Consider the following 12434-nt stretch of genomic DNA (forward strand, 5'->3'; position numbering starts at 1 on the left):
CAATTTTCCCAACATCAAGACCGATTTCCATCGAAATGGATGAGGACACATAAAAAATAAATAAATAAATAAAATTAAGACATTTTCATTTCAATTCTGCTCATCAATTCCTGCAGTTCACTTGTGCTAATTTCAGATTAAACTGTGTACTTCTGGCAGCAAATTTGACGTTAGCTGTAGGGCTGCAACAGACCATTATTTTAAGAGTCGATTCATCAACTTTTTTCTTAATTAATCAATTTTAAAGTGTCATAAAATGGCGAAAAATATCAGTCAGTGTTTCTCAAAGTCCAAGATGATGTCCTCAAATGTCTTGTTTTACCCACAACCCAAAGATATTTTGTTCACAGTCAGAGAGGCGATTCATTTAATGATCGATTAATAATCAATTAATCATTGCAGCTCTAGGTTGCAGACAGAGGACCAAGATCATTCTCAGGTCTCAGAGGGAGGTTTATCTGTGTGTCGTCTGTATAACCATGGAGGGAGACATTGCTACACTGGACACTGGACCTAATTAATATGCAGTTTTTAGCTCTACCTTGCTGTTTGGACCGCTGTACTCATTTTTGGATGTGCAGTTGTTACACGTTGTTCCTTTAAAATCAATCAAATCAATATCCCAAGTTGAATCAAAACTTCTACTTTTACCAGAGACTTTTTAGAGAAATCTTTGTACTTCTAGAGTAAAGAATGTGTGTATTTTTGACACCTTTGGTTATATGTTTGCAGTTTTTTCTTTGCATCTGCATTCAGTCGACTAGATGCAATCAGGGGGTCATAAGGTGACCCTTTGTTACAAATTACCCAATGAAAACACTATTTATGTGTGGACCGGCCTCAGATCTGATGGAAAGGGGAAACAGATATGAGCACTTAGCTACACACATACACACACACACCCCACATGCTGTCTAGCTGAGATAATCTCATCTCCATCTGCTTGCCTTGGATCTGTAATAGGCTGCTCCTGCTGCGTTTCTGACTGCCTGCCTTAACTCCCCGAGACTGAACTAGCTTAAAATAATCAACATTATCAACAGCAGAGATGCGCCAGACTGGGCGGGCAATCAAAATCCAAATCCCTCCATTCCTGCAGCCGGTGCAGGCTGTTGTTGCTCTTTGTATATGTTTGTCCTGGCCTACATTCAGTACAGTCGAATGCCAATGGCTGCTGCTGCTGCCTGACTCAGATTTGCACCTGTGACCGCGCGTCCACGAGCTCTATGTTTATATGTGTGCATGCATGAACACTCGTATGCACATGTAGGTTTTTATGCTCTGGCTCCGTGTGTGTATGTGTGTGCGTGTGTGTGTGTGTGTGTGTGTGTGTGTAACCCATATGTCTGTGTTAATCAGGGGACACTGAGGTTTAGTTAGGAGAGCATGTCTCTGATGTGCATGTTTGTGTTGTGCTTTTTTTTTCCTCAGGCACGACAGCAAGCTCAGATGAGGCACCAGATGGCTTCTGACAGTAAGAGCGATTACTCCTCCTACCTGCAAAAGTTCAACCAGGAGCAGAATGAACATTACTTCACAATTATCCCCAACATATTCCAGGTAAACAAGGAAATGCAGATAATTGCACTTAGAGTTGAGTGTTTCCCGTAGATCGAATTCACTGACAGGTTGTAAAATCTTGGAAAATGCTTGATTTTAAAGGGATAGTCTGGATTATATAATGTGGGGTTGTATGAGGTACTTGTTGACAGTCAGTGTATAAGCTGCAGGAGATGCTGGTCAACACGCCCCCAGTTTGGAAAAGCAGAGAGTAGTACCAGCACAGATGCTAATGTGGACTGGGTGAGCAACAAAAGATATTTTTGATACTTAAGAAAGGTCCAGCAGAAACAAATAAATATCAGTTTAAGTGTATGTTATCTTTAGAATATCGTCACCGCTTAACTTTGCCATAAGACGGGCGTTACTCACAGGAAACTGCTGCTATATGAGCCAAACATCCCTCTATCAAACCATTCAAACTCCATATGTGAAGTTACTTGGTCCACTGTTGCCTCGATCTTTTAGTTTGCTTGTATTATTGTGTGACTTCAGTGAATCTGAAACTGTTTAAAACACCAAAGTCACACAGTAACGGATATTTTGGTTATACAACTGCAGTTTCCTGTCAGAAAAGGTTGTCTCATGGTAAGTAAAGCGGTGAAAATAGTCTAAATATAGCGTGCAAACTTTAAAAAAAAAAAACATTTTGTTGCTGACCCCTCCCACAGCAGTATATGACTAAGCTGCTGTGATGCGTCCCTTCTATAGATAATACTTTTGACAAGTGCATCAAATAATCCAAACTATCCATTTAATTGTCATGCTTTTAAGGTTTGGAATATGCTTACATTTGAATATTCTCCTTGAAAAATGCATGATGAAACTGAAAAGCTTTTAATAATTGAAATGAAACAAACCTGTCGTCATATTTGTCACACATAGGTGGATAAGTTAGCAAAAATCAAATAATCATGATGAAGACAGAATCAAAGTTAATATGAACAACCGGTAAAATGAACAATATATGTTGATTTCTTTGGGTATAAAGGAATTTGCGGTTGCATAGAATAGTTATAGTAGCAATTTAGCGATGTGATGATAATAGTTTTCAGAGTCTGGTACCTTGAAAGTATTTGAAAAGTGGCTGAATCTTACTCTTGAAAACTGTATGATCCCTGTATTTAGGTCACAACCCAAATACACTTTTGTATTTCCGTCTTCCAAACCTGTGTGCAGTTAAAGTGCAGACTAATTGAAAAGTCTGCCAGAATGAATGCATTCATATGCAATCATTAGTCAGTTAATTTGCAGCCCACTGCCCCCCCCAACTTCCCCTCTGGGTCAATGGCTAAAAATAAACTCTCAACATGCGAGACACGCTGAGGGTAACAAGCCGTCATTTTGAAGAGTGCAGTTGTTATTTTGTACAAGCCATTTGGTGCGTTATATTTTGACAGATGGGAGTTTGATGTACAAAAATTTTGTTTGTGATCTTTGAGTTTTCTCTCCTCACTCTAACGCCGTTTCTGAAAGTACGGTCAAGCATTTAACAAAGATGTAAAGTGCGTATGAGATTTCCCAGATGGTACGACAGATCTTTGATGCTCTGTATCAAACGACAGCCCTGCCAGACAGCTTGACTCCAAACTCACAGCCCATCATCTTCAACACAAGCTCTGCTCCCTAGATTTCCATATCATGATTATAGTGACCAGAATTATCACGGTATTATAAAAATGTGCTTAAAATGTTCAAAAAATGTAATGATACATGCACTGAAATCATTTAACCAACATTAATATTGAAAACCACAAATCAAATAAGCAGTACTGAGCACTGTTTGTTTCCATAAAGATTAAAATAATAAAATAGCCACAGTCTGTCCTCTGTGATGCGTCTCAGTCGGGCTGTATGCAGTGACCACATGCACACTTTACATAAAGGCAAATGCAATGCAGTGAGCCCCACAATAGACAGGAGTCTGTAGTTTTTCTCCTGTTGGAACACTTTTGAAATGAACAAAATATGTTGGTTTGGTGTCTAAATTATATAACGTGTCACTGTGTGCAGTGGCAGACTAGAGTCTGTAGCAAACACATGATGCATGATGTTACAGCAGCAGAACTGAGCAGAACAATGTAGTGTAGTATTTTTTTATAAGAGCTGAAAACACCTAAAGCCTCAGTTTACATTATTGACAAGCTTTTAGCAAATTAGACAGACAAACCACGATATTTCCCCCCATTCTTTGCATTTGCTATTAAGTCTTGTGGGCGATGGTCACAAAGGTGACACCTTTGTAGTGACCTATTTCCTGCATGTTCTGCAGACAGGATGATCATCTTCTATCAGTTTTTCCTCAGCACTTTTATTAAAGCCAAAATATGACCACAATTCAGACTTTGTTATTTTAGACGGAGACTCATGCTGCATACTGGCAGGCTGTGGCCGACTCTGCTGCTGGACAGTATTTACTGTGTAAATGTGTAACAAATACTGTGCAATTTAAGACACAGAATTGAATTTAAATTGAAATATTTGTACATTTGATAACTTTACTGCCCACTCACCTTTATTCTCTAACGCAAGCTGGTAAAGCTCGAATTTACGTATAAATATGTGTCCATTTTTATGCAGAAACTTCAAGACATGGAGGAGAAAAGAATCGAGCGATTAGGGTTGTGCATGAAGACGTTCGCAGACGTGGACCGCCAAGTGTTGCCCATCGTGGGGAAATGTTTAGACGGCATGACGAAAGCTGCCGAGTCCATCGAGCCAAAGACTGTGAGTATACAGAATAAGATATGTGCACATACACACACACACACACACACACATACAGCACCATATGGGACATATTACTCACTCAGCCAGGGTGTCAGTCACAGCCCACACACACCAACGATTAGGCTGTCATTTAAACAACAAGTGTACTTTCTGAAAATAAAAACAGCCCACCTGTGAAGAACAACGTGTTAAAGCTGAACAAAATGATTCAATTTATGTTTCCACCTCCCCTTTACACTAAGAACACCAGTGAGATATGAGCACATAATTCCCGCCTGAGCGCCTCCGAGGGCTTTGTGTCGCCTAAAAATACACACTCTCCTCGACAGTAAAGGACAGATAACTTCCATATGAACACATGGATGTTCCAGTCAATGAGCTAATAGCTGCAACAGCCTGATTTTCAGCCATATATGTTGCTGGAAATCGGAGGAAAATGGTTGGAATCGTGGAGGGAATGACTCGACACATTGCTCACAGTATATAGGTTGTCTGCCCTCTTCCAAAGGACTGTCCTCTCTTCATGCACACCCTCCTCAGAGTGGTGCAGAGTTGTCTCTGTCGAGCCTGGCTGCAGTCCATTCAATTTAAAGGAGTAGTTTGGTATTTTGGGTAATGCACTTGCTTTCTGGCAAGCTATATGATAAGATAATACCACTTTTGTGTCTGCATTTTGACTATGAAGCCGATTTGGGTTAGCTTAGCATAAAGAGCTTTCTACAAGCAGAAAGCGTTTTTCAACATGGACCTCATTTTCCCACATTTTTGTGTCTAAGTGACAAAAAGGGACAGAAAGTGTTTGTCTTTGCTGCTGACAGGCTCAGATTGTTATCGTGTGTGTTTGACAACATTATGGAAAGGACTGCACCAAAGATAAAACTTTTTTTTTTAAAGAGTAAGATCTTTTTATTTAACCAGAAACAGCTGTTTAATTGCTCTGGTCAAAGTCAAAGTAATTTTACCATTGTAAAAGACACCCAAAAGAAAACATCAAATAATTAACTCTGGTTGTTTGGTCAAAACAAAGTCTTCATTCAACACGCTAGCTGTGAAAAATATTCTGAATGTACACGCTGTTTCTCCTCACGGCTTCTCTGATGTCCGACCTCCCTCTCGCTCCTCTCACAATATTTTCACATCTACCTTGGTGAATTAACAATTTATTTCAATCAAACAAGAGTTGATGATTGTTGGACCAGTGGAAAGATGTGTTTTATGATGATAAAATGACTGTTTCTGTAAATGGAGTCTACTTGATGTGAACACAGAGATAACTTGGTTGTTTCTGGTTAAACAAAAAGCTCTGTCTCTGTAGGGATCCTTTCCATAATGTCGTCAGGCTCTTGGAATAACAATCTGAGCCTGTCAGTGGAAAAAACAAACACTTTTAGTGGATATACTTTGTCGGTGCACAGTTGCTTATCAGGATTAGTTTGCAGCCCATTTCTCAGCTGAGGGCTGCAGCGTTCTCGCTCAGTATTGGACCAGTTTCAAAAGTTGTTTTTCCCCTTAGTCACTTAGGCACAAAAACATAGGAAAATACAGTTCATGTTGAAAAATAATGAAGTTACCCTTCAAAGCGCTCCAGTTAGGTTTAGGATTTGTTAAATCCTTTCAAAAGCAGAAGTGAGAAAAAAAATGTCATTTTACTTAGGGTAATATTATGTATTATAGTATTTCTTGGGCAGGATCAGTTGCCAGGCAACCAGCTGTGACTCCAGGAAGTTATGGCCAAAAAAAAAAACCCTTGGTAAAACACAGAACATCATTTTACATTTTGGTTTTTGAGCAAATTAAACGAACAAAATATAACACGTTGATAAGTGAGGCTCACTTTTTCCTGCTGTTTCCAGTCTTTGTGCTAAGTTAAGCTAAACAAGCACTGGCTATAGCCTTGCATTGAGTAGATATGAGGGATATGAGAGTGGCTATAAGCTTCTCAGATAACTTTTTCTCAGATGGTAATTTCCCCAAAAATACCTGAACCTGTACAAGAGGAAGTTGACTCACTATGTTTACTATAGTCTCAATTTTCTGTTGAATAAAGCTCCTGAGAACTTTTCTATTTTCGCTTTACACACTTCTTTGAAGCCAGCATGCAGACGCTGGCTTAAGTTCTGTCCCATGATCTCTGCTTATTATTATTTATTATTTGGATGTTGAAATGGAAGGCAGCATTCGCCTACGTTAGGAGAAAATGAGCAGTGTGATATATGGAGATGTCACATGTTGGCTGCCTGCCGTGTGACAGAAAGCAAGTTTATCCCCAGGGATCATATACTATGTTGTGTGTGTGTGTGTCTAGTCTGGCAGTGTGTATGGCTCAGCTCCAGGAAGATGACTCCAGCCTGTGACTGGCTGCTGCAGTAAACAACGACGGGGAATAACAGATCACATGCTCCTTCCCTCTCTCTGTCTCTCTTCCTCTCATAGTCTTCTCTCATGTATACATTCAGTGCGCGGCAGCAGATCTTTGACCCGTGATCCTAACTCCAACCAGACCCTCCACTCTCTTATCAGTTCAGATAGGCCGATGCACGCTGCGCTTGATTAATGCGCGTCTTCCTGTGTCTGGTGAGCCTGGCTCTGTCCCCGACCTCCGTGTTTCTGTCATAACTCCTGGCTGACAGATTTAGGTCTTTTCCTCTTTCTTCTGTGCCCCAAAAACAGCCTCTCTCCCTCTTTTCTTCTCATGACGCACTCATGAACTGTTATCAGACTCAAACTGCTCTATTGTAAACAAGAGAGTCACCAGGCCTCTATTGTGTTGCATCTTATCTCCAGACCTGCTGATTAGCAGGACAGTTTAAATAAACAGAGAAGCTTTTAGTCATTGCTTTTTATTTTATGATTCTTCCTTTGATTTTTATAGATCCTCTCCTCTCAGAAACCTGTTTTTCATGTTTATGTCCCCTAAAATGTCTGTATTGACTTGTATATGTACAAGAAGTGTTTTCACATTTCTCTGCTGAAGGGGGAGATGTTTGCGCACTTCCCTGAAGTCTAAGATTTAAACGTACCCCGAGCAAGCTTTATTTGTTATATAACAAATTATGAAAACCAGTGGCTTTCCAATATGCAAAAGCCACTTGGAAATAAAACCTAAAGCCTCCAGCACAGAGCGGACTTGTTAATACAGTGCAGTGTTCTGAAAATGTGGTAGTTTACACCAATTTGACCAGACGAAATGACTGTGCTCATTTGTATTTTAAGGTGTTACAAATTATATCCAGCCACAAAAAAGCCAAAGTGAGTTAGCTGCTACAGTTGCACTTCTGGTATCGATTTAACGGCCAAAACAAAAAAGGAAGTGAGCGTAGGGAGTGTCAGTGAGTGGAGTGAGAGAGCGTGCATCCATGGGCAAACAAGGTATATACTGAATAAGGTGAGGGAGCGCTGGTAGCAAGAAAGCTGGTAAATCAGAGAAATAAAACATTATTTTCTCATCAGTTCACAGCGGTTATGTGGCTAATTGATTCTGTCTGAATGTGGCCAAAAGCCTTGTATCATACAGTTAGGCTCTTCCTCAAGCAAATTGATCCAAAACATAGCAGTCTTTTTGCATACTTAAAAACATGTCTGGAACTTTAAATTAAAAATGAAGCTGTCACTGATCGCTGCAACCTCTCTTCCCCCGCTAGGACTCGAAGCAGGTGGTGGAGTCCTACAAGTCCGGGTTCGAGCCCCCGGGCGACGTGGAGTTCGAGGACTACGGCCAGGCCATGAAGAGGACGGCGTCTGAAACCAGCCTGTCCAACTCCAGAGAGGGGAAGGAGAAGCCTGTTGGCAAGAGCAAGGGCAAACTGTGGCCTTTCATTAAGAACAAGAACAAGGTAACACATGAATGCACACTCCACACAGAGCCTCATTTACACTCGAACGTGCAGATTTTCCTCACGTGGAGGTCACCTTGCACTGCGGGGGGAGGACTGGGGGGGGGGTGTTAAAGGTTGTATCATGTTATGTTGGTTCTGTCTCGCACAGTAAAACAGTGGCTACAAGAAATATATGTGTTCAGTGTCACATTTGTAGTATTTGTTACATTTCTAGCACTGGTTTATGTATTTACTTTCATTTTTGTGTAGATTCTTTCACTTTATTTAAGCTCAAGAAAATTTGTTGCTGGTTCATGTTACTATTGCCATTTTTGTTGTTATTATTCGCCACCCGTTTTCCCCCTCCCCCGGCAATCACCCTCACCGATTTTGGAGCCTCCCTTCTGTAACACACACTAATGCATTTCTACCTTCATCTCGTTGGACGGACTCAACTGGCAGACATTAACTTGAATCTGTAATAATAACAGTCTCCTTCAGCGTGTTTTCCACTGACTGGTGATCATCCTTGAGTAGCCTCCTTCGGTTTTCTGCCTCTGAACAGCAAAACTGATCTCTGCCTGTCCTCTGGGCTGGTGGCACTGTGGTATTGAATTAGACCAGAGCATGAGTGAGTAACTGGGTGTGTGTGTTTGCGTGTGTGTGGGAGAGAAAGAAGGGCTGGAAGCTAGTGTGTCAAGAAGAAAAACCCCAGAGTACTCACTGTATCCACTGTGTGCAAACTCCCAAAACTAAGGAACACTTATTCCGAACAGTATGTTTCGATCTTTGCTTGATGTATTCTGGATTACTTTTCTGTAGAAAGTATTTGGGAGCGCAGAGAGAGAATCATACAGAGAGGTATTTCATGCATAATCGCACACAAGCATGCAATTATTAGGAAGTCCGATACTGCCAGGAAAAGAAAAAATATCCACATGGTAAGTCATAATTATGAGATTAAAAATCATAATTATGAGATAAAAGTCAAAATTGAGTGATACAGAGTTGATCTTATGAGATAAGAAGTCATGATTAAGTCAGTAAGTTAAAATAAAAAGTCATAATAATGAGATAAAAAGTGAAAACTGTAAGAGAAAAAGTCAGAATTATGAGATGAAAAGTCCAAATTATGAGATAAAGGTGTCAGAATTATGCAATATAATATCATAATTATGATAGAAAAAGTCAAAATTGAGTTATACAGTTGGGATTATTGGTCAAGAAAATCAGAATTATGACATAAAAAAAATAAAATTATGAAGTAAAAGATTTATGAGATACAATTAAAAATGAAATTATAAAATTATCAAATAAAATTTCATTTCATTTCATTAAAGATAAAAAAAGACCAAATTATGAAGAAAAGAAGGTGAAATTATGAGATAAAAAGTCAAAATTACAATCAAATCATAATTCTGAGTTTTAAAAAAGTTGTAATTATGAGATATACAGTTGGGATTTTACAATAAAATTAAAAATATGAAATAAGAACTCTAAATTATAACTCATAGTATGAACTAAACAATCTTTGTGTTATTGTGAGATGAAAAAAGTAAAAAATTATGAGCTAAAAAGTCAATTGAGATTTTAAAAAAGTTTAAATTCTGATTTAAAAAGTCAGAATTATGAGTTATAAAGTCATAATTTTAAGATAAAAAGTCAGAAGCCAGAATTATGAGATGTCAGTTATGATATAAATCTCTTTAATCTCATAATTGTAACTTTTAATCTCATAATTATGACTCACCATGGGGATATTTTTTCTTTCGCTGGCAGAAATGGGCCTCCATACAATCATAACAGAAACACAAACCAAAATAAAACATTACATTGATAATTCAGGTTAAAAAAAAGCACCATCATTTCCTCACAGGATCAGGGTTTTTAGTGATTTTTCAGTGTCTTTGTGTCTGAGAGAAAGCTTTCTGGATCACTTGGCCATGCATGCGCATCGTGTGGCGTCTCAGAGCTCATCACCGCTTCACTCTTTAACTCCTCAACTACCGGTTGATGAAATATGCAGTCGGACGTTTTAGGACAGCGATAAGCACTTAGATTTCTCTGATGATGACCTCAAATTCAGCTGCTGCTGTCCTCGGGGATGTGGTGAATCTCTCGTCCTAGCTGGCATGTGATGAGGTCGGGAAAGAGAAAAGGAAAAGGGTTTCTTTCCAAAATGGAAGCCTGCATGCGCTTTGACTGAAACTCTTTGCTGTTTGCTTTGTTGCAGCCGCTTGCTTTAACATGTTTTTACGCTTTCCTACTCACTCTGGTTCTTTTCTTCTTCTTTTTAACTGTTATTTTTATGTTTTATATGTTCGACTTTTTGTTTCCCACAACATAACAACTGATACACTAGGTTTGACGTTCCTTCGGTTGTCTTTTATGTTCTGTTTGGGTTTTCTGTTGTGTGTTTATTTTTTAATATTTGTAGGAGGCTTATTTATTTCGTTTTGTGTTCCCTCCTCCTTTTTCCTCCTTTTTTCGTTGGATTCTTCTCGCCCCCTTCTTCTTCTTCTTCTTCTACTTCCATGTTTTTCCTCCTCTTCCTCCTCCTCCTCCTCCTCCTCTCCGTCACGGCTCCCTCTCTTACTGGTAGCTTATGTCCCTGTTAACGTCCCCCCACCAGCCCCCACCTGCCCCCCCAGCCTCATCCCCGCCCTCACCCTCTGCTGTTCCCAACGACCCCCAGTCTCCCAAGCAGCACAAGGAGCCCCTCTCCCACCGCCTCAACGACTTCATGACCTCCAAACCCAAAATGCACTGCCTCCGGAGCCTGAGGCGAGGGGTAAGTGTGTGTGTCCAGCGAGCTTTCGTGCACGTGTGTGTTTGTCTCTGGACCTGTATCTGAGCTGTGTACCTGCTGCGCTGTATGGGTTGAAGAGGTCTTTGTAACCATGCTTTCAAAGGTCATAATGCCTACATAGTCCCGTCATAGAGCAGGTGATTGAACATTACCTCTGTTAACCGTAACTGAATGCACCTCTATGTAGGCAATGTGACCTCAGTTAGAAAACAGCGTTCTCATTGGCTCATTATAGTAGGGATGCACGATATTCAATATGCAGATATTTTAAAACTCATTTTACCCAATTACCAACTTTTTTTTCCCATCTAATGAACATCAAATCTGTTTAGCTGAGGAATTAACATATTTTTCTGCCTACTCTTATTGTGATGGCCCACTAGCAGACACAGACGTTAAATACAAAGCTTTTCAAAATAAAACACAGTGCTTCTAAACACAAAATATAATTCTTTTCAACATGAAATACGATGCTTTTCAAAATAAAAGCAATACTTTTGAAAATAAAACCTAATGATTTTTAAAATAAAATACGATGCTTTTCAAAATAAAATATAATGCTTTTCAAAATGTGTACATTCACGTCTTTCTTCTTCACTAATTTGTCACAGTGATCAGAATGATGGCGCTTAAGATGGACAGTTAAATTTGTAGTGTTGAAAGCCTGTGATCCAGGTCCTCCTCACATGACCTACGCTGAGTAAATCTTCAAAACACCTTCAAACTGCACACACATTTGTGCCACGTATGCATAATTAAAACATCATCATATCAGCAGACATATCCGCATTTTGATATTGATGACATGACAATAATATCGTGCATCTCTACATTAGAGGTTTAATTCTCACGTTTCTCTTTAGGACTGTTCTCAGAATGACTAAAGTGTTAGAATCAGTGAAAACCAGCAGTACAACAGACCTCTTACCTGCACTCATACAGTGCTCAGCCTTTTTTTTTTGCTTCTCTAGCATGCTTATGTAGCGCATAACTCTGAATCCATGGTACTTGTGTGACTCACCACCACCGGTCTCTTTATCTTGTCCCCTTCATTCTCCATATTAACTCTGTGCTCACTCACAATGACAGTCCCTCTCACCCACCTTCCCCCTCTTTGACAGAAATTAGCGAGACGCCTGAGCAGTCTTGGCAGCATGGAGACTGCAGTTGCTCCCTGCGCACTTCTCTGTAGTCTATGCTGGAGGCGGATTGTTTTGGTTTTGGTTTTTGCATAAGGAAAAGAACATAAAGAAGAAAGTTAAAGGGATAGTTTGGACTTTTTTGGAATTGTGGGTGTATGAGGTACTTATCCATAGTCAGTATATTATATTGCCTACAGTAGATGGTGGTTGGTCTGCTCCCAGTTTGGAGAAGCAGCAGGAGTACTGGTGTTGCTGTGAAGAGGATCTGCAGCAGAATGTACATTAGCCATCTAAAAAATTCAACTTTAAGTGTATGTTATATGTACAACATTGTCACTGCTAGAGAGCCTTTTTTGACCAAAAAACAAAACAAAAAAA

The 12434-nt window shown here is 39.7% G+C and overlaps 1 protein-coding gene across 2 annotated transcripts in view; it reads left to right on the forward strand.

The window, feature by feature from the left end:
- fnbp1b (formin binding protein 1b) overlaps positions 1-12434 on the forward strand; it is a 65105-nt gene that overhangs the window by 34083 nt on the left and 18588 nt on the right. For both annotated transcript variants that reach the window (XM_084746693.1, XM_084746692.1), the window contains exons 7-10: positions 1432-1560; positions 4141-4287; positions 7932-8123; positions 10708-10896. In XM_084746693.1, the coding sequence (XP_084602819.1) occupies positions 1432-1560; positions 4141-4287; positions 7932-8123; positions 10708-10896 (657 nt within the window). The remainder of the gene's footprint in view (positions 1-1431; positions 1561-4140; positions 4288-7931; positions 8124-10707; positions 10897-12434) is intronic.

This window comes from Lutjanus erythropterus, chromosome 20 (assembly GCF_056507025.1).
Source record: "Lutjanus erythropterus isolate fLutEry1 chromosome 20, fLutEry1.hap2, whole genome shotgun sequence".
NCBI classification, from domain to species: Eukaryota; Metazoa; Chordata; class Actinopteri; order Lutjaniformes; family Lutjanidae; genus Lutjanus; species Lutjanus erythropterus.